The 10,900-nt window shown below is 34.7% G+C and overlaps 1 protein-coding gene across 8 annotated transcripts; it reads left to right on the top strand.

Annotated features, from left to right (window-relative positions):
• Positions 1 to 1,424: 1,424 nt before the first annotated feature.
• LOC110429284 (Pentatricopeptide repeat (PPR) superfamily protein) lies at positions 1,425 to 10,632 on the top strand. Of its 8 annotated transcripts, none has more exons than XR_016350739.1 (10): positions 1,425 to 1,736; positions 1,813 to 1,890; positions 2,591 to 4,259; positions 4,803 to 4,964; positions 5,045 to 5,176; positions 5,312 to 5,391; positions 5,474 to 5,559; positions 5,671 to 5,728; positions 8,443 to 9,213; positions 10,215 to 10,632. XR_016350739.1 is itself a non-coding variant. In XM_021445240.1 (3 exons), exons 2-3 carry the CDS (start codon positions 1,813 to 1,815, stop codon positions 4,970 to 4,972), a joined length of 2,460 nt encoding a protein of 819 aa, XP_021300915.1. In that variant the 5' UTR covers positions 1,425 to 1,736. The 8 variants fall into 8 exon arrangements, 1 of the variants encoding a protein (XP_021300915.1); XR_016350734.1 differs by adding an exon at positions 7,482 to 7,980 and having other exon boundaries at positions 2,591 to 4,964; XR_016350737.1 differs by having other exon boundaries at positions 2,594 to 4,964.
• The last annotated feature ends 268 nt before the right edge of the window (positions 10,633 to 10,900 follow it).

Below are 10,900 nucleotides of genomic sequence, written 5' to 3'. Positions count from 1 at the left end.
AAGATACAAATAAAATAAAAAATCTTAAATTAATTCTCCTTTAATTTAGGACCACTTTAAACCCCAAATGAATTAACCTTAGCCAAGATCATCATCTCATCTATTTTCTCTTTGTGACCGCGGTTCGTGCACTGCCACCTCAAGCCGTCGACACCCAGAAACCGTGCCGCCTACCGTTCTTGCAAGTCTATGATTTTCCATTCATAAATTATCCTGTACTGCTGTCTCTTTATCTTGACCACCTCTCCGATCTCCTTGGCTTCACAGCCCAATTGTCCCCTTTCCTCTCCGTTGAAGCATCCTGTCAATGCTCTCTTCGATGCTGTATTTCTCTCTAACTCTGCCCTCGTCCGCCAGCTAAGTAGTGACGATGATGGACTGGTAAAGTAACGAGAAAGTTTGTGGACTGGATATATGTCCAATGGTGGATCCAAAAGTTTACATGTGGGTGGCTAAAGATCAATAAAATAAGTTTCTGAGGACGAGTAATCGATCGGTTCAGAGTAACAAAATAAATTAAATTATAATATAAAATTTTATTAAAAATTAATCATTTTTAAAATAAAATAAAATAAAATTATAATATAAATTTTATTAATAATTTAAATATAAATTTTCAAATTCACTAGTAGTATACTCATAAAAGAGAAAAAAAAAAGATAAAAAGAGAAAAAAAAAGAAAAAGGGGGTGTAGTATACTTATAGCATAATATAAAAAACTTTTTAAATTATTTAAAAAAATTTAAATAAGTGTTTATATTTTTATTACCTTTAATCAAATATTTATATTTTTATTTTGAATTAAATAAAATTTTATTACTAATGATTGACTTAATTAAAATCTCATTTATTATTTTATGTTACGTGACATTGATGTGTCATACTAACATATTATAATTAATAATAATGAGGTATGTTGATATGTCATAAAAATTTAAACTTAAAAAGAATTGAACATAACTTTTGAAGATTAACTTAAATTTCTTACAATTACTCCAAACTAACTCATTTATTTTGTGTAGGGGTGACACAATAATATATTATAAATTTTATACATATAAAATAAAATAAATTAAAAATTAAAAAGTGACTGTCACTACCTCTCTCCTTTCGTCCTTGTATATGTTTAGAATTTGATACTTCATGTGTAATATTTTTAAAGAAAGTATAAGTATCTAATGCAATTATGAAAAATGGTACTAAATAAAATATAAAATTGGTACATTTCTTAATTTAGTTCAAAGTTAGTAGTATAAGTAGTCGTGGGGCTTTATTTACATGAAATAATTTTTTTAAAATTATATTTTATTGAGAAAATAACTTTTTGGGAACTGAATGCAAACCTGATATTTATTGGGCCGCTTAAACTTTGGGGTTAACCCGGCCCTGAAGACCTTCTTTTGGCAGTTAAGCTGAAGCGCGGATACGTCGAGGAGTTTTAGTCCAAGGCACCGTTGTCGGACGCTATTCGTAAAACCCTGAGTAAACCCTGCGCACGTCTTCCTCAGCACAGCAGTTCTTTGCTTTGTGTTTTTCCTCGGAAGTTACCAGCCTGCCTGCCTCATGACACCCAACTTTTAAAAAACTCTCCCTCATTTTGGAACCCAGAAAGCCCTCTATCTTCTCCATCTTTTAATAGATTCCAATCGAAGAACCCCAATTCTTTCTTAAGTATTTGAAATTTGAACAGTTTTCCGACTCAGTTCGGCTACTGCAACCAAGCTCTTTTCCTTCTGGTACTGCCACTTCTCTTTATTTTTGAGCAATATTTCCCATTTTGATTTATGGGTATTGATGGTTTTGTTTGTTTAGATGTTGGGACAGTCCTTACAGAAGATACGGCCTGCACTTTGGGCCTTTCCAACTTACTCTCCTACTGCTACAAAAGAGGTTCTGTTCTTGATTTGTCTCTCCATTGTCTCTTCATAATTCATTACTTCAGGCACTGAGCTAAGGACTTAGTATTTGCTTTTGCTCTTTGCGTTTCGCTTCTTAAAATTTTGCTATAAAGTAAAAGTAAATAGTAAAAACCAAAATCATAATTGATTAGAAATGAATACTCTTGTCCAATAAAGCTCTCACTTGTTGACTAATTGTTCATAAAACATATTAAACTTTGAGCATTTTTTATTTTATTTTTATAATTATAAAAATTATAAAATTGTTTTTTAACAACTTTGACTGAAGTAGTTTATATATACATATATACATATATATGTGTGTGTATATATATATATATGTATATATTGTAAAATCTAATTAATTAAAATATTTAAATTATAGAGGTGAATGTTGAAATTTTTTTTTCAAAACAAAGTCAGTGACAACTTTATGGATAGAGGGAGTAAATAGCTAAAATGCATTACCAACTCTAATATCGTTTTGTTCTATGTAAAAGCAAAATCATGCACTTTATTCTCTAAAAAAATTACATATTTAACTTTTAGTTCTTCAAAATATTTGTTTTTTGGGTACTTAAATGCACTTTTTGCTTTTTTTTTTTCAATTCCAGAAGCAAAAAGTAAGAAATAAGAATTAAATGTAACCTAAAACAGGGAAACTGAGAATGTTGTAATACTTTGTTTTCCAGCAGATGCACTATGCTCTTGCCCAATTAGCTTCCAGTTCATCTGATGAGCAAGAAACTGTCAGTATCCCAAATACGAATCATAACGGTGACCACTTCTTTGAATTAGATAGAGTTGAAGTTGTTCAAACTTTGAATAATTTAATAAAACAGCCCAATAAGGCGTTGTCATTTTTTAACCAATTGAATGAAGATGGGTTCTCTCATGATGTTTGTACATACACTGCTATTGTGAGAATATTGTGTTATTGGGGTTGGGACAGGAAACTGGATTCGGTGTTGTTGGAAATCATTAGGAAAGAGAAACGTTTAGGTTTTGAAATTATGGATTTGTGTGAAGCTCTTGAAGAGGGGCTTGAGGGAGAAGACTCATACTTGTTGGTTCGATTGTCCGATGCATTGGTTAAGGCATATGTTAGTGTCGAGATGTTTGATGAAGTTATTAATATCTTGTTTCAAACTAGAAGACGTGGGTTTGTTCCACATATATTTTCATGTAATTTTCTTATGAATCGTTTGATTCACTGTGGGAAAATTGATATGGCTGTAGCTACTTATCAACAGTTAAAGAGAATTGGACTGAAGCCAAATGATTATACTTATAGCATTCTAATTAAGGCACTTTGCAAAAAGGGTAGTTTGGAGGAAGCTTTTAATGTTTTCCGAGAGATGGATGAAGCAGAAGTTAGACCAAATGCCTTTGCTTACACAACTTATATTGAAGGGCTTTGTATGCATGGTAGGACAGATTTAGGTTATGAAGTGCTTAAAGTGTGCAGGAAGGCGAAGGTTCCTCTTGATCCCTTTGCTTATAGTGTTGTGATTCGGGGCTTCTGTAAGGAGATGAAATTGAAAGTAGCTGAAGATGTCTTATTTGATGCGGAAAACCATGGGGTTGTTCCTGATGTGACTTCTTATGGTGCTCTGATAAGAGGATACTGCAAATGTGGGAATATATTGAAAGCTTTGGATGTTCACCATGAAATGGTATCAAAGGGTATCAAAACAAACTGTGTGATTTTGACCTCAATACTTCAAAGCCTGTGTCAGATGGGCCTGGATTTTAAAGCTGTAAATCAATTTAAGGAGTTTAGGGACATTGGGATTTTTCTTGATGAGGTTTGTCATAATGTAATAGCAGATGCTCTCTGCAAGGGAGGAAAAATGGAAGAAGCTAAAAAATTGCTTGATGAGATGAAGGGTAAAGAGATTTCTCCCGATGTTATTAACTATACCACTTTGATCAATGGATATTGTCGTCAAGGTAAAGTTGAAGATGCATGGAACTTGTACAAGGAGATGAAGAACAACGGCCACAAGCCTGATATTGTTTTTTATAGTGTACTTGCTGGCGGCTTAGCTAGAAATGGCCAAGCACAAAGGGCAGTTGATCTTTTAAATTCTATGGAGGCACAAGGTTTGAAATGTGATACTGTCATACACAACATGATCATTAAAGGCTTATGCATGGGAGATAAGGTGAAGGAAGCTGAAAATTTTTTAGATAGTTTGCCGGGAAAGTGTTTGGAAAATTATGCTGCCTTAGTTGATGGTTATTGTGAAGCATGCCTAACAAAAGAAGCCTTTCAATTATTTGTTAGGCTGTCTGAGCAGGGATTTCTAGTGACAAAGGCTTCTTGCTCAAAACTCCTTAGTAGTCTTTGCATGAAAGGTGATAATGACAAAGCTCTTATGTTACTCAAGATAATGTTCTCTTTGAATGCTGAACCTACCAAATTAATGTACTGTAAACTCATTGGCGCATTTTGTCAGGCCGGAAATTTGAGTATTGCCCAGCTGTTGTTTAATATTATGATTAAGAAGGGGCTAACACCTGATCTAGTTACTTACACAATAATGATAAATGGATATTGTAAGGTGAAACTTTTGCAGAAGGCCTTGGATCTTTTCAATAATATGAAGGAGAGAGGGATTAAACCTGATGTTATCACTTATACAGTCTTGCTTAACAGCCATATGAAAATGAATTTGAGGTCTCTTTCTAATCCTGATATGACACAAAAAAATGACAAGGCAATAATTGTTGCTTCACCTTTTTGGAGTGAAATGAAGCACGTGGGAGTAGAACCTGATGTTGTTTGCTATACTGTTTTGATTGATCATTTCTGTAAGACAAACAATCTTCAGGATGCAAGTAGGATCTTTGATGAAATGATAGATAGAGGATTGGAACCTGATACTGTGACATATACAGCTCTTATTTCAGGCTATTTGAAAGGAGGATATATAGACAAGGCTGTAACCCTTGTTAATGAACTGCTAAGTAAGGGCATACAGCCAGATACCCATACATTGTTGCACCACTGCATCTTGATAGCCAAGAGAGTTGTGAGAAGTAAGGACCTCTGTGACTCAAGTGGGTGATTTATCTAAAACATAAGTTACATTGAATCATAGAATGCTGCTGAGTGATTGTCATTATATTTTGTCTTGCAGGATAGAAATGCTCATACATGACCTTTTATCTTATCTTTATATTTGAAAGTGGCCTGTGAGTATGTGGCAGGCCTGAAGAAGGAAAGCTTTCTCACAACAAGAGTAGAAGTTATTTGCTTTTTCAGGACTCAGGTATTGAAACCATGCATATGATACTTTAGCAGTTGGATGAACTTGTGGTGATTCTTTTCATATATGTGATATTCAATGAGGTTTCTGTTTGGAATTGGATGATGATGTAAAAATTAATGTTTGAGATTGGTGCAGTGTTTAAGCTGGCATAAAGGGACAAATCATTCTTTCCTCTTATCTTGTTTAATTTTTGTGTAAAGATTTGAGTGTTCAAGGTATGTACCTATAATAGTGCTTAATAATCCTCTTGGTACTCAGTAATTCAATATGCTGAATTTGCTTGCAATTACTGTGTAGCCTGAGGATGTGAAACTGCCCAAGCCTTTGTATTAACAAGGAGATCTGATACTGGAGGACGAGAGATGAATTCTTTACAACTTCAGGTTAAAATTTTCTTTTATTCTGTTTTGCAATTTGCTTTAAAGACACTGGATACCTCTCTGCTTTTATTTTCCGATGGTGTTTCTTCTCCTTATTTTTCACTTGATTTTCAGGTTTGGAAAATTAATTTGCTCCATGAAAGCATTATGCAGCTTGGAGAGAAGATGCAAGGTATTCTTAGGAGGAAACTGTGCAAGTTAAAACCATTTCATAATTACGAATTTAATGCTTTCTGAATAATATTCATCAAATTAAGAAGCTTATCCTGTTTTGATCACAAAAATTGCATAAGTTTGGTCTCCTCGAGAAGAGGGTTTTGAAGTATTATGTGCATTTTTCAGTTGCTTTTTTACTCTATAGTTTAACATTCTATAAGAGATGTAGAAACATCAATGTAAGGATTGTGATCACCTTAAGAATGATGTTTGACAGTTGCAGATAGGCCAAATGTATACATGATATCAGTCTAGACCATAAAATGCCCTTTATACAAGTTAAGGAGTTATGGTAAAATTAAGGTTAGGGTTTTGCATTGAACTAGGATAAATTCAGTTTAGATCAGAACTCAAAAGAAGGCTGGAAAGTCAGGGAAGGGTTGCTGGAATTTTCTGGTAGCGGTACAATTATAGAGCAAATGACTACTGCTGTTTCAAATCTGTGAACAGTCACCAGAGAATACTGTAGCAAGAGAGAATAAGAAGGGAGGGAAAACTCAATCACAAATTCTCCAAGAATTCTCATGAACTCAAATCTTTATTAAAATCAACTCTACCATTTTTGACCAGACAAAGAGATATAATAGGCAATTACTAACTTGTCCCACTTGGTGGACTAGATTCCTAAACCATTAGACTCAGGAATAGAACTCAACTAATATAAAATAAAGAATACATTAAAATCCAACAGTTTGAATGAACATAAAACTCTAAGGGCCATTCCAGCAATACATAAAATAACCAAAGTACCTCTGGATGCCAAAACAACTATACTTATTAATTACTATTGTAATGCTGAACTAGCTACCAAGCACATCTTCTCTTGGAGCAAAAGGACTACCTTGTTGTTTAATTCATAATCTTACCCTTTGGTTTCCAAAGAGGATGAAGTTTATCTAATCAACCTATTGATGCAGTATTAGTATATTTTTCTGATTATTTGGAATGAAAGAAATAGGTTAAAGCTCTTTGTGTCTAAGTTTACTAGTCCGGTGATATTATTTGAGATACTAAAGAAGAGAAGAAAAATAGTTATTGGCAGTAGCTTAGCTCCATTAATCTCATGTTGGCCAAACGAACTATAGATGATGTTGCACAATACTGAAATGGATAAAAATATGCCACTGTTGAAGTATGATTGCTAAATGCCAATCTTTGGTATAATTCTGATGGGGGTGTCTTGGTAAATTTACTGTGCACTTTCAATTTGACACACTTTACATAATTTTGCAACTCTTCTTATCAAATTAAGATATGCTTGTTTCGTTATCTTTGGTACTTCTTCTCCTATTATGAGCTATTGGATTTATAGATTAACTAGCCTGGTTAAAAAACCATAAGCAAGCACCCAACGATGAAAGCAGCATGAAGAGGAACAAGAACAAAAAGAGAAGAAGAAAGAGTTATTGGAAGGTGGCATCTTATTGGGCTTGCCTGTGTCCTTTATAACTTAAAATAATTGTCCATGTTGACAACACTGCTTCCTTTTAAATTCTTTAGATAGGATTTAGAGCACCATTAGTTTGTGCTTCTAAGATATCGCATCCCACATCTGATGTGAGTGTGATTATTAAGACCCATACAAAGGTTCAAGTCAATCACTACTAATAACTTGAGTTTAAGCTTTTAAGGGCCACGTGGTTTAAGCTTGAAAAATTGCTAAGTTAGTGGTGCTTGGGCTTAACTTGTTACATTTGGTGTCAAAGCAGGTGCCAGCCCAGTGTGGGCTCCACATGGTGCTAAAGAAATCTTGGTAGTATGGAGTGGGCCTTGATTGTGATTGTGGATGGGTGGCCTTGATGAAGTCATTAAGGATTTGAGTGGATGGGATTTTGTTACCTTATCCACATTTGATGCAAGTGATTTTAAGACCATATAAGGGTCCAAGTAAATTGCTACTAGTCACTTGAGCTTAAACTTTTTGAGGGCCATGTTGTTTTGGCCCAAGAAGTTGCTGGCCTGTGGTGCTTTGGCTCAAGTCGGGACAGCTTTACTGTTGTGGTGCATGGACAGAAAAAAGCTTGAACGAGCAGGTCCTGTAAACATAATGGAGTGCATTCTGGATGTTATTACTTTCCTCTGCCATCAAATGGCATGTTGCGTTTACATTTATGTGCATCTTGCATCATCTCTATGGACCATAATCTGAGACATAAAAGCTGTAATCCCCACTGGCGCTGCCCCACCCCCCGCTTGGGGATAGCTTTGGTATTTCACTAACACAAATATACTTCAGAAAAGAAGCATGTGCATAACTGTGTCCATGTATGCGTGGAATATAATATTCTCTCTTTTTCTTTTCTCCACCGATTTTATCAAAAAGTTGGAAGAAAACTTTGCCATTTTCTTTTCATTTCTTTCTTCTCCGGTCAGAGTCAAACATAGGGTTAAGTATTGGTTTTCTAGATTGCTTCTTAAAAAGTAAGCCCCTTGATAGCAGACACTTTTCTGTGGAAAAAATACAATATTGTTTTAACCATTCTTTTAGAGAAGCAGAAAACCACAATCTTCTTGATTTGCTTATCAGAAACATTATAGGAAGTACTATTTTCATGTTTGGAAAAATAAAATGAGAAAACAGAAATGACATCGCTGCCTCACTCCTAGTTATCAAAATTTCTCTTTTTTCCTATCTATTTGAAACTTTTGTCTATTTCCCTTGTATTTCAGACTTCTTACTGGGATTATTTTTCTCCGGATAGCTCTGTGGTTCAGCTTCTTTCTGGAACCTCTTAGATGATAAAGCAGCTCCACATTGATGGTCAGAAGATTTTCTAAAGAGTAGCACGCTCAATGTTGAGTAAAGTTGGAACTGGTCTAATCCGTAGAGACAGTCCTTCAGTTCTGGCAACCTGCAGCACCCTTTAGTGGTTATTGTTTCTGCTTTGCTAAGCTTATTACTCCTTTCTTTTCTCAACTTTGGGTGCACAAGTGCTAATCGTTTACATCAGATCTTGTAGTCCATTGCCAGATCAGATATCCATAGTATGCATGTCAGTTGCCCCTCTAACAAGTCATCAACCAGCCAAAGCAACAGAAGAGAGGAGATTTGTTTTTCCCAAAACCAGTATGAAACTCGTAAAACAGGGAGGAAGCTAGTGACCCTCATCTTGTTAAAGCTTAAGAACCACATGAGTGAGGTGGAGAAGTCAGAAGCTCCATTTCACTCACCCATCTCAAAAACCCCAGTCAACAAACACTTAAATAGGCAAATTCTTGTGCAACACTGAACTCAAAAACCCCAGTCAACAAACACTTCCTAGTTTTGAATTCAGTGTTGCACTAGAATTTGCCTATTAAGCAGAGACTGGAACTGGTGCTCAAGAGATCAAATACAGTAGATTCTGTACTGGGGACTGCTGGTGGCCAAGCTGCTGCCAGCTTCCTGGAAAATCTTCTTGACTACCAATAACTGAAGAATCTTATGACAATTGATAAGAGGTAATACATTGTATTTATGCATTAAAACTTTTTCCCCTGTAGGATTCTAAGGTTTGATTATATTTTTATATTAGATGATAACTGTATGCCTTTCTCTTTATGATGATGTGCTAAATATAGCAGAAAACATAATGTGGTAAATGGCGGGTCTTCTTAATAGCATGCTAGGTCCTTTTGGTATTAATATTGGTTAGATCCTACTGCTTTCCACTTACCTGGAAGCATTCCATTTTTTGATGTCGTACTTTCTTTTTTATGTTCATGGTATCAAACACAGTCGAAATGAGCTCCTAAATCTTAATATTTCAAAGCAATGGAAACTATTCTTCAGGTAAAATGCTCTATAGTTTTTTTTTTTTTTTGGTTTCTGGATCATGGAAATAAGAAAATTACCTCTCATTCTTGAAGACTTTCCTGCATAAGGATGAGCTTCCCAGAGAAGTTAATATTTTCATGTTTGCCTTTTGTGATTATCTTTGCTTCCATGTTGCTATTGGTGATTCTTGGACACCAATATTGGCAGATTTATTTACATTTCTTTTAGGATACTATTTGCTTGATTTACATGTCTGCCCATTTCACACATGAAATCTTTGCTTCTCATATGAACTGGCTAATAGTTTCTGCTAGGGTGAATGACACTTTTTGAGAGTTCTTTCCATGCATTCCTTTATGAAATTCATATTAATATATAATGTCAATCTCTTAGTTTGGATCACATCTAACTCGGTATTATATGGATATAAATGGTTTAATAGATTGATGTATTATTCATTTACAATATTACTTAACCATGTCACTTGTTTAAATGTTTAAGATGGACTGATGACTTTGTTTAATCAGTTACTAATTCTCTGACTTATACTTTCTTTTCAACTTTGCATGCAAAGAGTGCTTCCTAATTTATTTTGTAATAATTAATCTACAAATATATAAAATATATTGGATGAACTAACTTGTTTAGTTTATTTAAACCATATACTGTCTGCCATGAAATTCAGGTGCAGAGGCAAATACTCCAATCACCCTAAAAGCAACTTGATGGAACTGCAACTCTGGCCATGAAGAGAAGCAGCTCGTCAAATGCTAGTCCCTACCTACAAAATCAACAATGGAACAATTTGAAAAGAAAACAGAAACAGTGAAAGAACGTAGAATGAAGCTAGTCGCATTTGGTGCTTTGGCACGCTTTCCTGATTCTGATTCTTCATCCTTCAATTGGTTACTTTGCTACATTTTTAAATTGAGGTGCCTGCCTGCCACCAATTCTTATTTGGCAAGACTCTAAAAAGAACTAGTTATTTTGGAGATGAAAATCTTGTTCAGAAAGCTGTAAGACAGCCTGAATCAAATTTCAGCTTCCCAGGCTGACTTTTCAGATGTCATTTTATGTGAAACAGTCGGACTATTTAGCATTTAGACATTCAAACTTTAACAAAGCCAACATTAGGTCCATGGATTGAAGCCAGCCAGCATTTTCTACTCTTTGCTTGGTGTGATTTTAGATAAAATTCATGTTGTTACTAGTATTTCTTTTTTAATTAAATATTATCCCTCATATGCCTAAGGTATAGATGATAAATGCTGATTCTTCTCAATCAAATGCATCCTGGCCGGTTTTTGTTCCAAATGGTTGTATATTTGGAAAATTTCTTGTTTTATTAGAGGGTAGCTGATGGTACCATGT

This window comes from Theobroma umbraticum, unplaced genomic scaffold, assembly GCF_002168275.2.
Source record: "Theobroma umbraticum cultivar Fairchild unplaced genomic scaffold, ASM216827v3 scaffold_44.0, whole genome shotgun sequence".
NCBI classification, from domain to species: domain Eukaryota; kingdom Viridiplantae; phylum Streptophyta; class Magnoliopsida; order Malvales; family Malvaceae; genus Theobroma; species Theobroma umbraticum.
Note: the sequence above shows the minus strand (reverse complement) of the source record. Positions and strands in the feature narration are given on the sequence as shown.